General features: G+C 39.3%; 3 protein-coding genes across 5 annotated transcripts; 1 reads left to right on the forward strand and 2 right to left on the reverse strand.

Annotated features, from left to right (window-relative positions):
- Positions 1 to 678: 678 nt before the first annotated feature.
- LOC113533292 (colipase) lies at positions 679 to 2,755 on the reverse strand. Its single transcript, XM_026925347.3, has 3 exons — positions 2,595 to 2,755; positions 2,277 to 2,399; positions 679 to 1,262 (listed from the first exon to the last, which is right to left on the reverse strand). The coding sequence occupies exons 1-3, from the start codon at positions 2,688 to 2,690 to the stop codon at positions 1,137 to 1,139; spliced, it is 345 nt and encodes a 114-aa protein (XP_026781148.1). The 5' UTR covers positions 2,691 to 2,755; the 3' UTR covers positions 679 to 1,136.
- Positions 2,756 to 4,602: 1,847 nt separating this feature from the next.
- Positions 4,603 to 9,786, forward strand: lhfpl5b (LHFPL tetraspan subfamily member 5b). Of its 2 annotated transcripts, XM_026928189.3 has the most exons (3): positions 4,603 to 5,246; positions 8,295 to 8,534; positions 9,699 to 9,786. In XM_026928189.3, exons 1-3 carry the CDS (start codon positions 4,835 to 4,837, stop codon positions 9,707 to 9,709), a joined length of 663 nt encoding a protein of 220 aa, XP_026783990.2. In that variant the 5' UTR covers positions 4,603 to 4,834; the 3' UTR covers positions 9,710 to 9,786. The 2 variants fall into 2 exon arrangements, with proteins under 2 accessions (XP_026783990.2, XP_053091958.1); XM_053235983.1 differs by having other exon boundaries at positions 8,295 to 9,729.
- A 208-nt stretch (positions 9,787 to 9,994) lies between these two features.
- On the reverse strand, positions 9,995 to 24,038 carry srpk1a (SRSF protein kinase 1a). Of its 2 annotated transcripts, none has more exons than XM_026928155.3 (16): positions 23,906 to 24,038; positions 23,032 to 23,086; positions 21,018 to 21,169; positions 20,756 to 20,864; positions 20,487 to 20,574; positions 20,298 to 20,385; positions 19,824 to 19,930; positions 19,426 to 19,591; positions 19,020 to 19,045; positions 18,571 to 18,769; positions 17,318 to 17,641; positions 17,057 to 17,157; positions 15,620 to 15,727; positions 15,251 to 15,320; positions 12,552 to 12,644; positions 9,995 to 11,009 (listed from the first exon to the last, which is right to left on the reverse strand). In XM_026928155.3, the coding sequence occupies exons 1-16, from the start codon at positions 23,916 to 23,918 to the stop codon at positions 10,825 to 10,827; spliced, it is 1,884 nt and encodes a 627-aa protein (XP_026783956.3). In that variant the 5' UTR covers positions 23,919 to 24,038; the 3' UTR covers positions 9,995 to 10,824. The 2 variants fall into 2 exon arrangements, with proteins under 2 accessions (XP_026783956.3, XP_026783946.3); XM_026928145.3 differs by having other exon boundaries at positions 18,553 to 18,769; positions 23,906 to 24,037.
- Positions 24,039 to 24,279: the final 241 nt, after the last annotated feature.

Genomic DNA, 24,279 nt, shown 5'->3' on the forward strand with positions numbered 1-24,279 from the left:
TTTGTCTCTGATGGACTACTCAGGATAAAATGCTATAACTCCAGTGTGTGCTGGAGTATGGAGAAAATATGAAAACTTGGTCATGGTGAGTAAATCAACTCATTCCAGTACAGCCTGGCAGCAGCCTTGGGTTTTATTGAAAGGGAACGCATCATTACATTTGGGCTGTTTGAAGTGTATATGGACAAGCTTACAACAAATATGTAGTTAATCTATTCTTAGACAATAACATCTACATATATGATTTTCACTTAATTTTAATGTGAAAATATAAGTTGGCATATAGATATAGTAGCAGATCTCCTTTGTGCTTTGATCTCATTCAAACCTGATCCAGGAACTTTCTTTTGAAGAAAGATTTTGGATTTACAGGTTTCCAGTCCAATTTTGGGTAAATGTTTGTATACCCTTAGGACATCAAATCTCAAACCTTAAAATAAATGCTGCTCCTCTTAAATGATTGGTCAGCCTTACACGGAGGAAGCCATTGCATCATTGCACTAATTTCTGTTTTCCGATTTCTTATCTGCCAGACGTATTCCATCTTTCACCCGCCACCCTGATGTATTGGGTGAATGAAAATCTATGTGCTCAGACACTGACAGTTTGGTACCCTGGAACAGACTACACACAAAAATGGATATGTTTACCTGGGACACAGTAATCTGACTCTTGTGATTTTTGTAATATATTTTTATTGATTGTATGGTTTCAAAATGTAATTCCGTGACAAAATGCCATCATGGATCAGTGTTATGCTGGCATGGGCAAAAATGCCACTTTCACTCGGCGATTCTGAGTGTTTACCTTTCTATTTTTGATACAGCGGGGCATTAGGCATAATGTACTTTGAATATGTTGTCATGTTGTGTTATAAATGGAGGTATGTCTAAAGTGTATTATAATCTTTTTTTCTGAAATTTCACAAAAAATCTAAGTATAGCTTTTTGACTGATATATTGACTGATGTATTATGGCATTTATTCATTCTGACTTTGCCTTAAAGTAATTCATAATTTCTCATATCTTTGCATTTGAATATTTCCTTGTATATTTAATGCACTGCCTGTCTGCAATATTTGGGTTTTAAGGCTGTTCAATTCTGTATTATGTAGAGAGCATTGGTTGTTGGTAGTCTAAGCCTTATTGGGGTCTGCACAGGTCCCAAAGTTGGTGTTAACGATGGATCCTCCGATGGACCAGTCACCTTCACAGTTAAGTCCATCCTCACAAGTGCAGTGGTAATATGTACCATATAGGCTCTGTGAGGGAGGAAAAAAAACACTTTAAATATCAGAACATCTGTGTCTCCCACATTATCCAACATATAGTAAACTGCACACTAAGAGACCACTATAAAAAGACAGATACAGTAACTAGACAGACAATAATTTTAGGAATATTAAGAAGATAACACAATATATGCTTTTCTCCCTATGTGAGGATAGTCAGCTGCAAATAGTCAGCTAATATAACCTTCAGGTCATGCTATCCATCAGCTGGAACACCTGAACCTTCTCAAGCCCAGCTGTAGGCTCTTCCTCTGCACTACGCACAAGTGCTTTTACAAAGTGCTTTCATCACTGTCACTGTTAGGGCAGTGAACAGAAGAAACACTCTTAATTAAAACCCCAGTTAAGTATCATGAAAGAATGCCACTGTTTACTGATAGACAGAATGTAAAATGTACATCATATGTGATAAGTGATGTAGTAAGGCTTCATGTTTTTCTGAACTGCTATTTTCAATCAGTGCTAATTAGTCCAGGATATCTTACATTTAATTAAATGAATTAAAGTATTTAAAAGGACTAAATGTTTCAATTTTCTCCCCTTAGGTAGAACAAAACATTTGTTATACTGACAAAATAGTTTTCCTATTAAATGTTAATTAACATTTCATAGACTGTTTATAGAGTAGGTGGTTATACGGCAAGATTCCACCTTTGTTGAGCCCACTGCATTACCTATGGAGGAAGTGTTTTGCCTCAGCTTTTACAGCACTGTTAGCGTTTTATGCTTAACTTTGCCTTTTTTGTGTGAATACAAATACACGGGCAAGCGCAAATTCAGTGACAGTGGAAAACACCATATTTGTTTGGCTTTTTTTTCACTTTAAAAATGCTGTTATTAAATATTCAGTAATTTTAAATAAATGAAGAAATTGATCAGGTACTTTAGGTTGGCCTGAAATGAATTAGGCAGTAGAGTTATGCTGATCCATGAATAGTTCTACTGCCTAAGTTGTTTTGAAAATGTCTCTGGCATTGCCTTTACCTTTTTGGAGCATATTTCATTCTCTGCAGCGCGTGGGGCACAGCGAGCCAGGCTGGAAGCAGATTGACGAAGACAGCAGGAGCTCTTACACTGCACACTGATGGCACACAGCTCTCCGTTATTCTACAGAGCAGACATTTCAACAAGAAATGCTAATTGGCCAACAGATACAATGTAATGTGCAAGATCAGTCAACCTAGACCCCAAAGAAGGAAGGAAATATAGAACGGTTTATATTTTCGGCTTTCATGGCACATGTACGCTGGCAACTTTAATAATTCAGTTCATCTGCTTGCTTTCAGGGTTCAGTGCTCTTACCAGGTTGATGATAATGCCCCTTTCATCAGAAGTTTCATCAGAAGTGGCCAGAGCCATGACCATCAAGCACATTGCAATCACTAACACAGCCTTCATTGTCTTGTGTCTAGATCCACAGATGCAGCACTTACACCAGTTCTGCACTTTTTTCCTATATAGCAGACCTCCCTTCCTGCACCATGCCCAGAGTAAACAAAGGTCATCTTTCTCAAATACAGTTAAAGTACATGTGACCAGGCCCTAGGGTCTTGACAGCTGTACAAACACAGCTATTCTCCCGTTATTCCATGTTAATGACAGAAGGTTTATTCCCAACGAACTCTGTAACGAGTGGTGTATTATTTAGGCAATATTTCTGTGTTTCAAAAAAGCTACTAAAACAGACCTGGACTAAAATAACTAAAAATGTAATCAATTACAGTATAGAATTACCAAACTTACAACACATGCTGTAGAATTTATTTTAGGGTAGCTTTTTCACAGTTCTGGCATCCCCTGATTGATTCTGAGTCTGGGTTACTGCTTGTGCAGAGTTTCTCATGTTCACTAAATTGCCCCTAGGTATAACTGAGTGTGTGAAATGTGTGTGTGAACTGGCATCCCATCCAGGGTGTATTCCCACCTCATGTCCATTGTACCTGGGTTAAGTTCCGGATCTAACGCAACCCTGACCAGGATAAAGTGGTTACTAAGATGAATGACTTAAAAATTATAAAGTGTTGAGCATTTGTTTATGTTCTAAATTTGTATTTATATGTATTTTACTAACAGTGTTTTAGTTTTTCAGAAATTTTGGCCTTGTTAAACCTGATAAGATTAATAGCAAAACAAACTCAACACATGGGGCACCTAATAGCAGAACACACCAGATACCTAGCCTAATGTGACACCCTAGAGGGTGGGCAGGGAATGAAGACTCAGGGGAGGAGAGAGAGAGAGAGAGAGAGAGTGAGGCTGGACACATTATTCTTTTTTCTGAGATCTGTGGTTTTCAGCCCTGTTTGAGCCAACATAAAAATATTTCACTCAAAACTGAAATCACTAGTAAACACTCACTTGGTGAAGCTCCATCTCTATCTCTGGTATCCTCTCATTAATCACGCACAGATGTAAACACTCACCCATTATTTCTACACAACTCCACCTGCTCATTCACATTCTGCACTTGACCACGCCCTCACTACCACACCTGTTTTGAACGAGTTTTCACTGAATGAAGATTGAATTCTAATCTATTTATGTGCAGTGTTTCCTCCAAATGTGGTGCAGAGATGGTGGAGTAATGGTTTTGCTCAGGTTGAGGAGGTATAGACAGTGTTTGTATTAGATCTAATACAGTTTTTATATACAACTTAACGTTACTAGCTAGCATCTCGTAACATCAAACAATTAGCAGAGAAAGAGAAGTTTTTCCATGTCTGTGAGTTTCTTCTTTCTCCACATTTGTCTTCTCTGCTCCCTCCTTTTCCCTTCCTCCAACCCTGAACCAGAACATCATATCTAAAATGCAAAAGAAAAAAATTACATTTTAATAATTAAATGTAACAAAATATATGAGCAGGGCCCCCAAAGTATAGGTGTTTTCAAGTATGTATAACTTTTTTTCAAGCGTGTATAAACTTACGCTGGATTGTGAACTTTTTTAATTAATTATTAATTTGGATGTACAGCATCATTTGATACAGTTCAGTTAAGGTACTATATCTATTACAGACATCAACATATCTCAGATCTTCTCTCTCAAGGTCACACACACAAAGCAGAGCTTGTAAAATTTAGAAACTGATGTTAAAACCAGTTTCAAACAAAGCACCCCACCCTGTCTAAGTCCTCTTTATGACATTCAGGAAGTAGCTGTACACTTACACCAAGGCTTGTTGTATATCTGATTACTCTGGTCAACTGTTTCCTCACCTTACTCTGATCACATTACCATTTAATATTTATACCCTGTGACACCTCTGTTGGCTAGGACATTGTTTCTGACACAAAAGAACAAGTGTTGATGTCTCATCGGTCACTTTTAAATTGAAGATACATCCCTGTACCAGATCTCCTGAGAGTGTAACAGTAGGCATTAAGGGGGAAAAAAAGACATCAAAGAATCAACCTGGTATCTGTAGTAGTGGATTTTTTGTAGAGTAGCTTTGGCAAGATAAGGGTTTTGCTGAATTTTTGTTAGCTAGTTACAGGTGTTTTGGTTTCCGCATCTTATTGGACGGCTCTAAGTCATTATCAACATGGAGAAAATGCTTCCTGCCACAGAGGCGGTCAAAATCTACCAGACAAACTACGTGAGAAATGCCAGAGCAATTGGTGTCTTGTGGGCAATTTTCAGCATCTGCTTTGCCATCATCACAGTGGTGGTGTTCATTCAGCCCTACTGGATTGGCGACAGTGTCAACACACCACAGTCTGGCTACTTCGGGCTCTTCTACTACTGCATAGGCAACCCCATCACCTCAGAGCTTGTCTGCAAGGGCAGTGTGCTTGACTTTAACTCCATTCCGTCCGGGGCATTTAAGACTGCCATGTTCTTTGTGGGAATCGCAATGCTGCTTAATGTGGCCACCATGGTCTCCTTCAGTCTCTTCTTCTTCTGCAGCACAGCCAGTGTGTACAAGATATGTGCATGGATGCAGACCTCATCAGGTAAAAGTTAAAAGTCTGATTCAGAGTTGATGTTTGGTTCTCTTGTTTGAAAGTTAAATGTAGTGACTTGTAATTTGTCAATAACATTGGCTCATTTTTACATTTGAAGCTAATAGTGAATGGTAGACATCCCTGGTTTGTGAACAAGGGCTTTTCAATCTTAAAGGAATCAGTTCTAAGTAGCTGACTTTCTCGCAAAAAAGTGTTACATTTTTGCATCCAAGTAACTAGCTTCAAAATTAAAAAAATTTTTTCACAATGTACTGATCATTACGTGTAAATACCCAATGCTACCCAGTGAACTCAACAAAAAGTGATAAGCCAATCTCTACAGTGTTTGCATCCATATTAATAACCCTGCAAAACATGGCAGAACTTTGCTGATATAGAAAATTAATCAACACCTTCTGACAATTCTAATCTTGCCATCTTGCCTTGCTACAATCTACAAAGAGGAACATTTCATCACAATACATACAGTGTGCAGATAACCAGAACATAAAAATATACCAGGAGTAAATGAAAGAGTGACCTTGGGTCATTATCGTGATACAGAATGTATACAAGGTGTAAATGGGCCCCTGTTGACTTTGCATAGTATGCAGCAGTATGGGCAATTTTCCTAGTTACTCTTACAGTGGTGTTTATGGAAAAAGAAAAAAAAAACTTTTTGGACCCCCACCAAACACCCTTTACTTACATTCTCCTTCTACTGGCAAATCACTGTTCCATTACCCACAATATACCTACACAGTTTTACTCCTTTTGTACAATATTTTGTCTATACGTCATCCTTATTAAGTTTAAAAGTTGTCAAAAGTTGTTAAACTTCTGTAACTGTACTCACTTGTTCAGGCATGTCTTCCTCATCTCACTTATTTTAATGCTTTCAAGATTTTAAGCCAATATTTAATTTCAAAAACATGTTAGACTAGCTATGATAGCATACTGCTCAGTGAACAGGGATCCTGAGGCCAGAGTTGGGACCAGGAACGGTGACTTAACAGATATATACACTAAGAAAGTTGTTGGGACATTGCACTTTGATTTTAGTGCCATTACATTAAAAGATGTAGACCACACAACAGGTGATTCTAGACTATTTAGAGTGGTTTCAGGTATTGTTATTATTACGTACTCAATTATTCGCATTAATGTTAGCTCAGAAGTTGCTTAGGCCAGGTGGGAAAATGAACAGGGAGTCAAAATAAGAGCAAGAGGTAGTAGTGTGATATGATAAGTGTATATGCACAGCACCTGTGTTGTCCACAATGATTAGAGTTCACCATAAAATAGTTTTACACCTTTATTACCATATTGCCTTCTAGACAAATATAGTCTACTAGTTTTCCTAGTAATATATGTACCTTTTTTTTCGAAATACAAAGGTCAGTATGCAACTAAGCCATTTGTGGATGTTGAAAAGAAGATTTGATGTTTGCTCATGCCACACCATGCATGCATGAGGACAGACTGAACCCGCTATCTACTATCTACCTCCACGAGCAGACTTTTTTTAAAAACTTTGATCTCCTTTTCATGTGGAAAGTCAGTGTTTGCCAGGTTGAGAGAATGTTAATCAGTTGAAACCTCACAGTTCTAACCTACCATACCAGCTAACATTGCATACTTCCTGGAAAGAGAGGTGATATACTGTAAAAGCATGTACACACACACACACACACACACACACACACACACACATAATGTTATTATTACACTTAGTGGTCAAAACCAAAATAGGAACCAAAACAAGCACTAATAGACATCCATATCACTCTATGATATGATATGGCTCGCTCTATGAATATTTTAGTGGAGGAGGAGGGCAGGACACAGTGGTTATTCACAGGGTTGCCAGATTGGGATAGGATTAAACACTCTGCATTCCCCAGTATCTTGCTGGTAAGTGTAGACAGTGTGTCTAGAATGTACAGATATATAAATTTTAGATATATTGCAAAGGTTGGGAGAGGGAAAGGGGGATTATGGAGTGAATAATGTCCATACATCAGAAATGCATGTGAAATACTTCTTTGACTCAAAGGCTGAGAAAAAGAAGAAATGTCTCAATTCACCCAAATGTTTCAGGTATTTTGTGTAGTTTTAGAGGTGCAGTTGTGCTGGAAATTTTGCTGAAACCTGTCAACCTTGGTTAATGATATTAGCTCGAACATTGTTGAAGGTATGTCTATTCCCACTCAGAATGAGCTGCTAAACTGGATGCTGAATGATTGCATGTTACTGACTCTCAACTGCCTAATAGAGGGTTACTCTAAAAAACTCATGGTACATTTACGGCATTTAGCAGACGCCCTTATCCAGAGCGACTTACATTTAATCTCATTTTTTATACATCTGAGCAGTTGAGGGTTAAGGGCCTTGCTCAAGGGCCCAGCAGTGGTAGCTTGGCGGTGCTGGGGATTGAACTCATGACCTTCTGATCAGTAGTCCAGCGTCTTAACCACTGAGCTACCACTGCCCACGGTAGGCTATAGCATAAGTCAAGTCAGAGATCCTGAGCTTTCTAGGGCCACAAGCAATGCCTGTTTGTTTGCTTTCTAACTTAACTTCCAACTCTACCAAAACAGAATAATCCTTAAGTAAGTGTTCTTCTAAGTAGCATTACTGCCTCACAGCTCCAGGGCCCTCGGTTCCATCTTGATCTCGGGTGTGGAACTTGTGTGCATGTTCCTCCCGTGTCCGCAAGGGTTTACTTCAGGTTCTCTGGTTTCCTCCCACCTCCCAAAAGCATACCAGTAGGTGGACTGGCTAAGATAAATTACCCATAGGTGTGAATGTGTGCATGCATGGTGCCCTGCAATGGACTGGCGTTCCATTCCAGGGTGTAACAGCCTCATGCCCAGTGTTTCCGGGATGGGATCTGGATCCACTGTGAGTAAAAGCTCTATTGTGTTCTATTCCTACCAACAGGTAAAATGTGTACTGGCCAAGAAACTATTAAAAAAGAAACAAGGAATTCACAAAAAATCATGTTGCCACACTTGGTGAAAGCATGTTTTGTTCAATGTGATCTCCATCCTGTAGCTGCGCTGTTGGTGATGGGCTGTATGATTTACCCTGATGGATGGGACTCTCCTGAGGTAAAGCGGATGTGTGGCGAGCGGACAAGTAAGTACACACTGGGGAACTGCACAGTGCGCTGGGCCTACATTCTAGCCATCATCTGCATCCTGGATGCCCTCATGCTCGCGCTTGTGGCCTTCACACTGGGAAACCGCCAGGACAAACTGCTGCCTGATGAATTCGAACTGGACTCAGGGGAAGGTAAGATGAAGAAGTAAACAATTATTTAGAAAAACTATTGGTGAGCTTGGGCACTTGATTTAAAGTGTGTCTCACTGCTAAAATCAGACTAGACGATAAAATTCATAAAGCTAGAATTTTCCAGTGTAACGTGTTTGGATTATATGATAAGCATTGCTTAAATTCAGTATTTACACCGATCAGCCATATCAATATTGCCATTGCATTATCCTGCTGAAAGGCCACTGCTATAAATGAATACCATTGCCATGATGGGGTGTACTTGGCCTGCAACAATGCTTATTTAGGTGGTATGTGTCAGTGTAACATCCACATGAATGCCAGGACCCAAGGTTTCCCAGCAGAACATTGCCCAGAGCATCACACTGCCTCTGCCGGCTTGCCTTCTTCCCATAGTGCATCCTGGTGCCATCTCTTCCCCAGGGTACGCGATGCACACGCAACCGGCCATCCACCTGATGTAAAAGAAAACGTGATCCATCAGACCACGCCACGTTCTTCCATTGCTCCATGGTTCATGCCCACTGTAGGTGCTTTTGGTGTTGGACATGGGCACTCTGACTGGTCAGCATGGGCACTCTGACTGGTCTGCAGCTATGCAGCAAGCTGTGATGCACTGTGTCCTGACACCTATCATAGCCAGCATTAAATTTTTCAGCAATTTGTGCTACAGTAGCTCTGTGGGATCAGACCAATGACCTATGACGCTGTCGCTTGTTCACCGGTTGTCCTTCTTTGGACAACTTTTGTTAGGTACTAACCACTGCATACCAGAAACACCCCACAAGACCTGCTGTTTTTTTAGATGCTCTGACCTAGTCATCTAGCTGTCACAATTTCGCCCTTGTCAAAGTCACTCAGATCCTTACGCTTGCCCATTTTTCCTGCTTCCAACACATCAACTTCAAGAACTGACTAGTTGCTTGCTGCCTAAAATATCCCACCCACTGACATGGGGCCATTGCAATAAGATAATGTTATTCACTTCACCTGTCAGTGGTTTTAATGTTATGGCTGATCAGTGTAAATTGCTGAAGCTAGGTACATAATTCAATATTTGAATTTATAATTCAAAGAAAAGTCACAAAATATACAAAACCTATATATACACACAAAGTTTTGGCTTCAAAAACATAATGACAACTTAATTCTTTGTCACTACAGGAAAGGCCTGAATCCAAAAGCTGTTCTGACAACTGTGAAGAATCACAATGGGCATCCTAAAGCCACTGAGTATGACCACTGAGACAGACTCATGAATACTAAAATTGGTAAAATCCAAATAAACATTTTACATTTTTACTTTACTTTTATTCACCCTTTTGAGACACTTTTCAGTGTATGTGGGTTTCACCAATTTTAAATCATTTTGCCATTAGGTCATAAAACACTGCTCAACTACATAAAAAAAAAACAAACAAAAAAAAAACTGAACCTACATATAAAAAAAGAAATCAAAATTCACCCATCTTCCAAATATTTTATTAAAACATTACTGTCCAGCTAAATAATCTTAGTTATCAATAGTAGGATTTCTTTAAAAACTGTACATGGCTGTAATATACAGATCAAGGCAAACTCTTTGGTACACATATATACACTTACAAGACAAACACACACGCACGCACAGATATGTGCGCACTTTTCACAACTACCTTTTGGGTGGTGTTTAACAGCTACTCATTTTCTGGAAGCATAGAAAGCGAGAAAGCAACCCTCCAAGTGTACTCAGATTTGACCAAAAATAACACATAAAAAAAGAAAATAACTGACACTTTTTGAGACAATATTACACAGTGGTATGGCATTTCCTAAAATAAACTACAAATTATTTTAATGCATTTTCTACAGTTACGATGTAAACCTAATGGTTCCTTTTCTATCTCTGGTGTGCGTACTCCCAAAACTAGGAAACATGTAACAAAGTGACCCACAATATGTGCCCTTACATCAAACCATGTTCAGTTAAAGCCTAGCAAAATACAGAAATCTGATCTTTTAGCATGTAGCACACAGCTTAAATAATACAAGAGATGTTCCCTAAAACTGTTGTGCAAATTTAGGGGGAAAAGTAGAGTTTGAGGACAAACGTCGCCTCAGGAAATAAGTCTCAAGACATAAAACCACCAGGAAAACAAAGTATTTCTCAGGTGAAACATACAAGAAACCACACACACAACCAAATAAGTACAAGTACTATTCAGGTAAGCACTCAAACTGGAAAGTGATATGTTGCAGTCTCTCATGTGGAAGTGGAGGAAAATGGGGCTGCGGTGGTTGATATGAGCCACTAGAGGGCGAGCCAGGGGTGGCGCAGGCATTCAGCCGCCGTGGCTCGTTTCTCAGGGATGAGTTCAAGCATGGGGAGCAGGAAGTCTGCAAAGGTTTCGGCGTCCTCGCGGGACCACTCATACTTATCTAACAGCACTTCCAACAGACCCCACGGCTTCAGCTTGGTAATGTGCTTCAGGTCACCTGCAGAGAGAACACATTTAGACCCTGCACAATACCCTCTCTACACGTACTCACCAGCACACAATATGGATTAACCAGTAAGGCATGCATACATGACAGGGGGCTCTACAGTTCTGACAAAAATGATAAATGATTGTTTTTAAAAATATGCATCAACTTGTTACTATTTTTAGTATATACCAAAAACAAATTGGCTAAGATTGTCAAGCTGCATGAAACATTAGTGCTACAACAAATTTGACAATGGTGAAATGATTCAAATTATCTACACTTTTCCAATTAAACCTTTAACTTCCACAGACTTACTCAACTGCTAGACACTGTGTACTACTAAACATTTATGACTCTATTGTTTACATGCAAGGTAGTCACAGCAAAAGGGCGTGAGTTACAAATATTCTTTGATAAGGCAGTGAAAAACATTCACTCTTTGATAAACATCTAAAACATCTGTGACATTTTGGTACCTCATCATTTGCTCAAGCATTTTTGCCTGCCTCAATTCACTTTTGGCAAGGGTCATTTATTGAGTTTTATGCTGTAAACATTTTAAGCTCTTTATTTAGATGTAATGGGGTAATGCCCCACAGAAGAGTCTTAAAATGATTTGTATTCTGTTGCTGGTTTTCTTGTGTTAAATCATTCAAATGAAAAATGTCGAGCTTTGCTTATCATAGCAATAGCAACAAGGACCACGTCTAAGCTGTTAGGCCTTAATTTCGTTCATTTGAACTAAATGTATGCAACCACTATATGGCCGTGTATCCTGTGGTTGTTCCACATATTGGTCGTGTGTGTAATTCAAACTAACTTTTCACAAGATGTAATAGCAATGTAAACAAGGTGACGAGACAGCAGCGGCAAACTGATAACTGTAGGTGTGTCTCCAATCGCATACACATGTTCTACCTAGCCTATCTGAATAAAGTCTTTACGTCACACGAATTAAAATGTGATGTTCTTGCAAAACGATTACTGTTTGAACTGAACAAACCTAAAAATAGGTCTATGTATTACTCTGCAAGATCAGTACATAAGTGCGTTTAAGTGTGCCTTTTTGAGGGAACCTAACAGTGCTGGTATTTTTATGTCACCACTCCACAGAGGCAACATATGCCCTAGAACAGCTGCTGTAAAATCATTATTTACAGGTAAACACAAAGAATCCAGGGATGTTTTTAGCCGTGGGCACACATACAAGTCATTGAGTAAGAACACCAGCATTAAGTATAACATCAGACTTAATGAGCAGCCTTAGTTCAGTGTAATGCTTTTATCCTTTTTTTCCTTCACTCATTTCACATTCCACTTATAGCATGTTCTGTCATCACGCTATACAGCTTAACAGAACTACAGGATGCTTAACCACTTACTGTACAAAGACAAGCAAATCCTTAGACATTTGTCAAAGTGCCCTTCATAGAAATATTTACAGAACTTATCACCATCAATACATTATATAATCTGTATGTGAAATCATTTAAGCTTTATTTCTATTTGAAATAGGTCATACAAAACAAGGAATTCACAAAACAGTATTACCTTTCTTGGTGAAAAAGTCCTTGGAGTATTTTCCTGCAATTATGAGTTTGTGTGGTATCATCCCCAGCAGCTCAATGATCAGAGCAATGTGGTCTGCCATTTTGAAAAAGGGGGTTGTTGTGAAGTGTGTGTGTGTGTTTGTGTTTGGGGGGGGGGTTGTCAGAGGGAGACAAAAACCACACATTGATCAAACATGGTTAATGGTCATTTATCCACTCTGGGAGACGGGTGGAGGAGAGAGGGAGCATGCAGCACAAATCTGACAGCACAGAGATGGTCAGCAGTCTGACTGGTTGCATTATTCCATTTTCTATTTAGCTCCGAATCTCTTAAGATCAGCCAGAAAAATAATTTTGAAGTACAGTTATTGTGATGGCTGTTAATGAGAGCCCCAAATGTCCACATTCCTTTAAAAAGCATTCACTAGCAATGAATTCCCTAGTGGAATGCCTCTAGAAGGACCTCACTTCCGCAGTTGTATGACTTAACTGCAGGTGTTTTATTCTGGAAGCATACTAGCAACAAGTTCATCAACTTAAAACAAAGGAACTTGTATCTTGAAGTAGCTGAAAAATTTAGGAATCCACTGACACTTCGTGCCTTTAACTGTTTGAGAAATGCTAGTTGAAATTGCATGTAAAATGTAAAACGCACTGTCAAAAGAAGCTGCAAAAACCCTCACACTTGCCCTTGAGGCCCAGAGTGGAATTCTTACTGTCATGACACGCGTACCTCTCCGGCTGAAGTATTCCTGTGAGACTTTCCCACACAGAGCATAGTGTCTGGGAATTCTACCCAACAGTTCAATGATCAGAGCAAGGTGGTCTGGAGGAAAATCAAGAGTAGGACAGGAGACACAGAGACAGAATGACAGTAGCAAGGACAAAAGCAAGATGAGCAGTAATAGGCATGATCTTAAAAGAGTTTAAAGCAGTATAAGGGTTACCTGCCAGTCACATAATGATGATGGCTCACACAAAGCATGTTACATGCGTATCAAGATGAAGATGTTATTGTAGATGGAAAAAGTAAATGCTGTCTAGGATTCTTCAACTGAATATTCATAACTAAGAATGTGCTTGTGTATGTAGAACATTCAGTCTAGATCAGGGATGGACGATACCAGAACACGACATCAGAGAACTGAATCTGGTTCAAATCAGACCGTTACAGCAGGGTAAAAACTGCACTATGCACAATGCTTTGGGCCTTGATAACTGAATCCATCACAAAATATCAAAGTGTGTATTTTTTTTTTTTTTTGGGGGGGGGGGTGTCACAGTCACTTTGTTGGGTAGTAAGAATGTGCTGTGCCAACAGTCACCATGTTTGAACTATAGAATTTCATTAACAACAAGACATTTCAGAATAGCTTCATTCAAGGGGCAGAAGAAGTTTATGTTTATCAAGTGAATAATCAGAAACACTCTTTGGGAAGTTGAAACAGACACCTTGTTCTAGTATAAATGCTGTAAAATGTGACGCAGGACAGATGAGAGACAAATGGTTAACAAGACACTGTCATAAAATGTCTGCATTGTAACATTTAGCACATGCACAAAGCATCCAGGCAATTTCCAATAGAATTTCCTGTCTTCTAGAAACTAATTCCCAAGTACACATTTGGGAATAAAAGTAAATTAAGATTACATAAAAGATGACATTCATATTCTGTGATCATGGATTCACTATTGGTGGTAAAAACTAAATGGACAGGTGCTTTTTGTAGTGAGATACTACATTTAAACTGCAGTAGCGTTTGTGAAGAAACAAAAGCACCACAGCTTCCTAAAAATCTGAGTTATGCCAAAGGCTCTCTACACTCTATGTATAGACATGCCAAATGAGTGGAAAGATAAGAGATCTTTTTTAGTTTGGATCTCCCTGGATGCATGCAGAAAGAGCATGATGTGGAATGTAATAAGCATCACAAAAGCACCTGGTTAAGTGGAAGCATGGGGGGGACAAGACTACGAGGCACCTATAAATTTGGATCATTTTAAAAACATCCCTGCAGTTTTGCGGGACTTGGAAATAAGGCTTGAGCCAAATTATCATCTTCTGCATCCTATTACAGGATATAATTTAAAAAGGCAGCAGGTATTAGTGCAATCAGAATGTAGGAGGATGACAGAAAAGGAGGAGAGAATTGAGTGAGAAGGGGAAAAACAAGTAGAGAAGGTAGAGAAATTGGTTCAGATTTTATTTGTTGCTCTGTTAGAAGGGAAAGAGACACAGGAATACAGACAGTCACGTTATCTTTTGTAATGATAAGTCTCAGCATTGTGCTGGAAACAAAAAAGAGCCAAATACTCAATACCTGCAGCTTGGATCACAGATACAGAGTATGTGATGTAATCACAATTCATTAGTCAAACTTATTCTAATGCATATTGCCTACAGCAAGATATTAATTATTCTTAATCTTCATTCGTCAATCATTCACATCAGGAGAGGTACCTCTGAATTGAAAAACTTACAGTAGGCATATATGCAGTGGAAGTGTAATGAGACTATGCTTAACCTTTAGCTGAAACTAGCCAACCATAGGACAGCACTCTAACATCAGTGGGACTTCACTTCTTAGCATGTTAATGGCTAAAAACGACTAGCATCAGCACACAGGACTAAGCATTGTGTTTCGTTTGGAAAAGGAAGTCAAAAGCAAACAAAGTGGAGACAGGAAGAAACTGCTTTACCTTCATCTCTGGAGTAATCTTCACCAGAGTGGGGTTCAAACAAGTAGTCCCCAGTGGCCAGTTCAAATGCCTGCAATGAGAGGAATGAGAAATAGAGGAACAGAGATTCAATTTTGATAAAGAAATCTCAGGAAATAATCAGAAAACTGCTGCAAATGTACTTCCATGCCTATGAATGGTCAAGTAGTCATTAGAAATATATCTAGATTTATTAGTGGTTAACTCAAAGTTTTTACAAACCCACTAATGCTTATTGTGAAATTATGGCACCGGATAGAGCATTAAGTAAATGTAAAGAAGTTATTTGTAGTTATCTAACTACACACTTGTTCAGTGCATGATATTAGTACTGTATTATATATCTCTCACCATACAAGCTGTGCTCCATATATCAGCTGGTGTACTGTAACCTGCACCAATCAGCACCTCCAGGGAGCGATACTGCCTCGTCTGAATGTCCTCAGTGAAGTGTTTGTGCTGCAGGAAAACAGCGCTTTCAGTCATGGGTTCAACCTAACCATATGGTAGGTGTGCACTTAATATCATGTACCAGAAAAAAAAAGCTGATAAATAATCCAACAACTAGCAGCGTTTCCTACAGATCTGAAATATACTTAGGTGAGGGTCATGTCCTAGTATGTTAAATATACTGGGTTACTCTCTACCTGTAACCCAGACCTCTTAATTCTTTCTAACTCACCTGTCAGAACCCGGCATCCGCTAATACTGCTTAAAATTATTTGCTTGTATTTGCATTGTGGCTTCCAATTGCAATTTAACATAAAATTAATCCTGATGTTATAATTATTGGAGTTATTAATTTGACATTTGTTTCTTGATCAAAGCATTTGTTTAGCTTTTTGTGATGAATTTCTGTGTTTAAATCATGGTCATTGACATTCATCAAACTTACGATGCTCTATACAAGTCCTGGACATAAGACTGATCCAAAATAATTTAATCAAAGATCTGTCTCAATAAAGAAATGCTTCCTCGTCCATGGGTACACTGGAAAGTTCAGTCTATTAAGCACATTGTATATCAATTCTACAGCATTTGCACTCATGCAACCACTGCATAAAAGAGTGCCACTATTGCTCCTTATTCACTGTGACTAATGATTATAAATGTTGTACCGCATGATCTCACACACACACCCCCCTGAGGTTTGGCAAGTATACTGAAGAAGGAGGGGAGAAACAACATTGGAAAGCGACACTGCGAATTTTAAAAAGACCCAAAGTCCTACCTAGAACAAAGAAGGAACAAGTTTGTCCTAAACAAATGTTTAATATTATGTACTGAATAGCAAATTCCAATTCCTTAAACAATAACTAAATTGATTAAATGGGTGAATGGGGCAAATGAGTCATGATTGCATGGACCAACTCGCTCAAAACCTGCCAGTGAGTGCATTTACCAAGAGCAATTTTAAGCCACAAGTGGCACATTGGCAAAACTACCGAAACATTGTCATGACTAATTATTTAACCAGCCATTAATATTGCTGGTTTCATTTTCATTTTGTGAGGACATGCTGCAATGTTGGCAGATGACTGGATCAATTCAAAAATCTAATCAGTTTATCTGCTGGTTAGAATCATAATCCCATATAAATCCTACAAACAGTCAACCACTTGTTTCTGAGATACCACACGAACAACAATCTCAAACGGACACACAGATGGATACAACCCAAAAACAATGTCTCCACCACCTACTGGCGGAGGCATAAAAACAATTCTTCAACAGGATATTGGATGTTGATAATCCATAAAAGGTCAGTGGAAAGATGAAGCCTCTTACCACCCAGCATGCATTGCCTAAGTCAGCGATCTTGACCTTGATCTTGTCTGAATTTAGTGGTTCCAATGGATTGATTAGAAGGCTCCCTGCTGTCAGCTTGGCTGCGAGAGGATAAGAGAGACACAGGCAAAGAATTACAAAATGCAATTATCAAAGATAGAATTAGGAAGAAGGAATATAAAGAAAGATGTATTCGCAAGTTTGTGATCAGATTAAAACAAGACCAGGAAGAAGCATTTATCAAGTGTGCAGCTGGCTGACCATTCTGTGGTGTGGACTGCTTGTCTCTGGCAGGCACTGGCCTTCCTTGCAGTTTGACATCTTCTCCCTCCTCCCTCACATCTCCATTACTGTGGCTCTGACCACATTCAGGAGAGTACAGCCCATTACAGTACTCATAAGGACTCTGGGACACATCCCTTGAAGGTCCTGCATTAGCATTGTGCTGGTCCTGTTTCAGCTGCATTTGTTGCTTGACTTCATCTAGTTCTTCCTCTGGTAGGGCTCGGCTGCCAGGCAAGTGGCCATTACAGTTGAGCTCATCTGAGGCACCAGAGGTCAGACGCTCTCTGGGGTTTCCTGGGTCTAGAGGAGGGAGGGAAAAAAAATCCAGTCCAAATGGAGGAGTATAAAAAGCCCACCCCATGCTGAGCACATTCTAATCCAAAACATCTAAGCCCAACAAAGACAATCAAAGATTTTTCAAAGTATAACATCTTTAATTCAATTAAATCTGATGATAAATTGTGAAATGTAAACCAAGCACTAACGGTATTAATGTCCATCTAAGCATTCATTTTCCAAAAAGTAAAATTATTAAAAATGTTACAGGAAAATAGTTTTTTTTTTTTTTTTTTTTTTTTAAACTAGATAGTGTGCCGACAGTTAGGGGTGAAAGGTTTTTGACAGGCTATAGAGCAGAAATCAATGTGGAGCACAAATTACACAGATATGATAACAAAGGAGAACCAAAATTACGTAATAAAAACACACATCAGAAGAAACCAAATGTGATCATTTTGTTTATTCAACTGTATTTTCGCTAACTATACTTAGCAGGCTAGGCCACTACCATAAAACTTGAAGCTACATCAAGTAGCAGGGAAAGTGAGTAAATTAATGTTGTGGTCTTTTACCCTCCAATCAGAGCTAATATTTTAGCTAGCTAAATAAAAAAATATGCATGTCTATGTGTCAAGGTCTGATTATGACTGATTTTAAGACTTCCAATAATTTTCTCCTATGCAAGCTGCAGATTTGACTCGGTATCCGGCAGAGCAGCAGAAAGCTCAACAAGCAAGGTGATCTAAAGTCATCTAAAATACATCTAAATGTTTTCAACTTTTGCACATTAATCTGCAAGCAAATTTCTGTGCTGCCAGTAAAAGAGCAGGAAGCATGGATCATTCATTTCTACAGAATTGTGTCCACCTAAGTGGCAACTGCAAAATATACTGAAAACAGTATAAAACCAGCTTTACCCAATAAAAACTGACCTAGTTCTTCCTCCTCACCAATGTCCTGCATAGAAGCATGTCTAAGAGGTGCACAAATAGGTGACTTAGGGGATTGTGGATCATCCTCCTCCTCTTCTGCACCCTCAGGCCCATTCTCCATCTCTTCTAGGTCCTGAATGCATTTCTCCAGCAGCTCTGCCTGTCGCTTCTGCTTCTTCTTCAGCTTCTTCTTTTTGTTCTTCGACATTTTGGATGCCTGGAGAGAAAAAAAGTGATACAGACAAACTGTACCAATGCTCAGTAAGCTAAAAAGAGTAACAGAAGGAGAACTAGGGTGACGCACTGCAACTGTACAAATGAGGAAAAGACAACATAAAACTTGTTGAGGGATTTTTCTCTGGTTTACGTTCATATATTCTTTATAGTTACGAAACCAATGCGATAACAAGACTTATGACTTGTTTTGGGTAGTTTATAACCATTTCTGAAAGCATAGGCACGCTTACCTGTTTAGGTACTGGTGCTGTACTCACTGAAACACAAAGAGAAACAGATTATATTCAGCACAACAAACAGCTGTGACTGTTAAACACATCACAAATTTCACAGTCGCTCAGGAGCAAAGCAGGACTAAAGAAAGTGATCAGACTGGCTGTGCTAGAGAGCATACGGGACCATGCAAACATCAAAGTGTATACTGAAAATAAGATCACAAAAAGATAGAGAGAGTTCACAGGCAAACAAATAATAGAGCAAGTTCATTCATGTCTGTGTTCAGTGCAAGCAAAGATTTATACACTGTGGAAATAAATTAATACACTGAGCATAAGTCTAGCTGTGTGTGAATGTGAAAGAAAGTGAGTTTAATAATAAGCAGAAAAAAGGGACAAAGAGAAAGTCAGTTAGAGAGACCTGCTGATCCAGAGGGAGGGGGGGCACCAGCTTTCTGCCATTCTGTGGCTTCAGCTGCCAGTTTTCTCACATATGACTCATCCACACTCATCAGTATGTTCTCCGGCTTTATGTCCGTGTGGATAATCTTACACTTTGTGTGCAAGTAATCGAGGCCCTGCAAAACCTACAACAGGATAAAGCATAAGTTACAATTTATTCCCACTAAACAGCATCACTATGATGACAGTTAAATGTATCAGTACACTTACTGGCACAAGAGCCCTAGTTCTTATAGTCTTATTTCATTTCACTAAAAACAAAACACTGACAATTTGCAGTAAATAAAGATTTGCCTGCTATTACAGTGTTGATTTAGTTATTTACCACATGCACTTCGAGAGTATGGGTGTGGTTACCTGCTGAATGATGCTTTTGACGCAAGGGAGAGGTAAACCTTGATAGTTAGACTTAATAATCCACTTGAGTAAATGGTGTCCCAACACTTCAAATACCATGCACACATCTAAAAGGTGAAGTTAAGAAGTAACTCTTCAAACTAATGAGCTAATAAAGACACCTTCAGTGTGTCATGACATGAAAATATTACTGCCAATACAGTCAGATTAAACGCATCAGTAATACAGTTTCATTAACTTGGCTGCTAATACACAATTTTGCTTCAAGTGCTACCATAACACAATACCCAAAAAACAACTTCTAGAGCTCTGAAGACTGTGGTTGGTCCAGTTATGATATTACAATTCACAAAAATGCTGATCTCAGCCGGGTCTACAGCACCTGTATGCGCATCAGCATTCTTAAACACATTTTAAAACAACACAGACACACCAGGTTGCACACAAACATCAGGTCCTTTGTGGGAAGGATACGAGTTCCATTGACCCCAGAGATTTTGAAATCATCCAACAGCTGAACCACCATCTCTCTGTTTGGATCTTCCGGGTCAGTGTTCCTTACCTGAACACAAAATATAAACAGCACAGTCCATCACAACAAACCTGCACATGTAATCTGAAAGGTGACTGTGGACAGGCCTGTAAATGATAGACAGTACTCACAGATCTCAGCAGCTTTATCTCATCCAGGGCTGTCTCTGTGTAGTGCTCTGCACTCTTTACCACTTTCATTGCCACAAATCGCTTCCCTCTGAATAGACAGAAAGAAAGCACAAACAAGAGAGTAGACATCACTGAAATATAGAAATAAATAAGACAGGGAACAAAGAAAGCAGCAAGGAAAGGGTGTGTGGGTGTGTGTGTGTGTATGTGTGGGTGTGTGCACGTTTGTGTAGTTTCTGACATTCCTGTGTAACGAAAGCCGAACTTACTGAATGTCCCAGGCAAGCCACACTGTGGAAAAATGGCCCCAACCCAGCTTACGGATCACATGGTACTTCCCATTATACAGATCTCCTATTTTCACATGGTGGTAGCCACCTAGACAAACAAAAGCAGCAGATTTGTAAACTAATGTTGTCTTCCTTGTTTTCCCTCATCGATACAAGGATTACTTCTCGTCCAAGTGGCAACATCAGACAGAGAACATGAGATACAACATACATTACAAACACACTATATCAAGCAGGTTACCTTTGCAGTAGTCGTTGGGATCTTCCTGCTCCTCATCATCAGAGCCCAGAATCTCCTCATCAGGCTCCTGCTGCTGAGGTTCTGCAGGGAGCTGCTGCTGCTGCTGCTGCTGCTGCTGCTGCTGAGACGCTCCTCTTGGTTGATGAGCTGGCCTGGAAGAACATGATCAATTTAGAATAATGCTAGTACAATGCCCCAGTACTGATGGTCATATCATGGCAAAAAATATCATACCAGGACACTTATAAAGACATTCCAATCCAATGGATTGTTGTTATAGTGAATGCAGTCAGAGTTCAGCCTCAATATCATTTCATCCATCCCTGGGGTATATTCCAGTATGTCCAACAAATCTCACTTAAGCAGCTGACATTCTGAAAGGACACCCTGTCTTTTCCTGGAAATCATCTATGAAAGTCTACCACTACTTCTCTCTTTAACTCCTAGGCAAGTTGTGCATTTAAGTCAGTAAAGTTGAACATAGAGGCTGTTATTAAAAGGTTGGGGGAACGTTTCAGCAAGTTCATAAGCCTGTGCTTTGCATTTGACAGTCCCAAAACACTCCCTTCCATACTTAAAGTAAATCAGCTTCATGTAGGTTTTTGAATGAATGGACTTCTGTCTGTGCAATTTAACAGCAAGGCTAACGTCACCATGGAGTATTATATTTCCTGGTGGCAAAGCCATAAAATCATGAATATAAAGCATGCTGCGTGATCTACAGCTGGGGTCATAAGTTTATATATTCCTTGCAGAGTCTGCAATATGTTAATAATTTAAAAAAAAAATTAAGAGGGATCATAAAAACTACATTTTGTTTTTTATTTAGTACTGCCCTAAATAAGCTATTTCACATAACAGATGTTTCCATATAGTCCACAAGACACAATAATAACTGAATTTACACAAATGAACCAGTCTGTATACGCATGATTCTTAATACTGTGTTGTTACCTGGATGATTAACAACTGTTTTTATGTTTTGTGATAGTTGTTCATGAGTATCTTGCTTGTCCTTAGTAGTTAAACTGCCCACTGTTCTTAAGAAAAATCCTCCAGGTACTGCACACTCTTTGCTTTTTCAGCATCTTCTGCATATTTGACCCCTTTGCAACAGTGGCTATATGATGCTGAGATCCATCTTTCCACATTGAGGACAACTGAGGGACTCATACGCAACTATTACAAAACTTGCAAACATTCACTGATGCTTAAGAAGGCAACACGATACATTAAGAGCCAGAGGGATGTAAACTTTTAAACAGGATGATCGGTGTAAAGTGTTATTATTTTGTCTTCTAGAAAACATGTAAATATCTTATGTAGCTTCTGAAGGGAAGTTGCTATTTTTCTTCTTTCAGCTGCTCTGACTAAGCTTATTCAGGGCATACTAAATAAAAAAACAAAATGCAATTTTTATGATTGCTCTTATTTTTTTTATTTTAATTATTAACATTCTGCAGATTCTGCAAGGTGTATGTAAACTTGACCCCAACAGTATCTACAGTACTTTTCTTGTTTCAAGCAGAATTCATAACACAGTATAGCACTGACTTACTAGCCAAATACTGTCACTGATCACAACGTATTTGGCTATAGAATTTATAGAATAAAAACATCTTGCTAAATCAAAACGGTTTAGATCCATGACGAGGCGAGTTAAGCTTTATTTGTCCCTGGAGGGAATCTGTTTTGCAAAGCGCACATGGCACACTAGTGGACCACAAAATTATCCATAGATTTGCATGTGTATTTATGGCAGTGCAGAAGACCTGCATGGAATGCATTTGCCAGTAACGGCCATAAAGAGCCCTCCATTTTTAGTGTCCAGACACAAACCACTTCAGACTTGAACGAGTCATTGAGACATAATTCTACTGTCCTTCAAGTGAAATTACCCAGCACTGTAGCCATCATGCTGCCATGTTTGTTAAGTACACAAACCAAAACAAACCACTCTTCAAACCACTCAGTACAGACTGAGCAGAAACGTGGAAAGAAGAAGCAAACTTACTTCTTGCTTGCCTTCTTGGCTTTGCCCCTTTTCTTCCTGGCCTGGAGGGCGAGAACTGTTAGGGGGGTAAAAGGGGAAACACTAATTTAGAACACAACAGCTATGTATTTAACTGAAACACACCCACCAGTAACAATGCTGCTAATGAAGGACTGACACTGCAAAACCACAGCATGCATCAGAGACAAAGCTGATTTACACTGGGCTTGTATTCTGCCAGTGAATAATGAATTAGCGTTTCATCCTACTGATAACTAGCTGAAAACGGGAAACTCTATCAGTCATTGTTGTTAGCCAGTTAGCAAGCTGTAGTGCGAAATCCTACAGAAAATGCTCTAGCTTCCAGAAATATCCATTTTACCAAAGGAACAGGGATGCAGAATAATTCATGTGGCTGTAGTTGTGGTTGTATTAGAAGGCCAGGCGCTAAACGACAAGATTCCTGAAGTTTCCATCACGGACAAGACTGTATGAGGTAATTTAGCCTTACACAAAGATTCCTCTGCTACCCTGTACAAACACTGTGCCTCTATACCATCGTTACATGTTTACCACATGGGAACAGGACTACAAATGCGATTAACGGGCAAGCTGTGATTATTCACGCCTAGCTGACTAAACCGAGTGCCTGATACATCGGCTCGCTACGTTAACGTTAGATGTCTGGCTAAAGCTAAAGCTAAAGCTAACCGCTGTGTGACATTAGCGTCCTGTAGCATTTATCGACGTGTCCGCGGCCAAAACGAGATATTTCCAGTTAAATATCAAAATAACATGCTAAAATTCGATCGCACATCGTTTACTATACTAAAGACAACAGTCATACCAAGCCGAAAAGTTCAAAACATGAATAGGTAATGTTAAAAGAGATTACCTTTTTTCTCCATGTTGGCCCGGTAGCTGGTGACTCGAAGCTCCACGCGCCTGCGCGACGCCTCGCGCACACACAGCTGTCTGAGGGCTTATGCGCGAGCCTGCATCCGAAAGCGCATACTACCCGTACTAAAAGTATGGAGGAATAGTATGTAAATAGTGGGAGCGTCCTGTTCTTACATGCTACTAAGCACGGTTGCGTGGGTTGTGTTTGTTGTTGAAAACCTTCACAGTGGTAGTATAGAAACAAAGGAATATATGAACAAGAACAAGACAATTAAATAAAAAACACTGATAGGAAAATACAAAAAAAAAAAAAAAAAAAAAAAACACATAAACGCTACACTGATTAGCTACACATTAAAACCACTGCCA

The sequence above is a fragment of the Pangasianodon hypophthalmus genome, chromosome 8 (genome assembly GCF_027358585.1).
Source record: "Pangasianodon hypophthalmus isolate fPanHyp1 chromosome 8, fPanHyp1.pri, whole genome shotgun sequence".
NCBI lineage: Eukaryota > Metazoa > Chordata > Actinopteri > Siluriformes > Pangasiidae > Pangasianodon > Pangasianodon hypophthalmus.

Excerpts from the sequence above, each read along its gene's own strand:
- srpk1a (XM_026928145.3), bottom strand. Across the intron at positions 20,865-21,017 it reads TCCCAACGACTACTGCAAAG|GTGGCTACCACCATGTGAAA; the intron begins GTAACCTGCTTG and ends TTGTTTGTCTAG. Across the intron at positions 20,575-20,755 it reads TGGCTTGCCTGGGACATTCA|AGGGAAGCGATTTGTGGCAA; the intron begins GTAAGTTCGGCT and ends CTGTCTATTCAG.
- lhfpl5b (XM_053235983.1), top strand. The coding sequence starts at position 4,835 with ATGGAGAAAATGCTTCCTGCCACAGAGGCGGTCAAAATCTACCAGACA. Across the intron at positions 5,247-8,294 it reads ATGGATGCAGACCTCATCAG|CTGCGCTGTTGGTGATGGGC; the intron begins GTAAAAGTTAAA and ends TCCATCCTGTAG.
- LOC113533292 (XM_026925347.3), bottom strand. The coding sequence starts at position 2,690 with ATGAAGGCTGTGTTAGTGATTGCAATGTGCTTGATGGTCATGGCTCTG. Across the intron at positions 2,400-2,594 it reads GGGGCATTATCATCAACCTG|AATAACGGAGAGCTGTGTGC; the intron begins GTAAGAGCACTG and ends TCTGCTCTGTAG. Across the intron at positions 1,263-2,276 it reads ATGAAATATGCTCCAAAAAG|AGCCTATATGGTACATATTA; the intron begins GTAAAGGCAATG and ends CCTCCCTCACAG.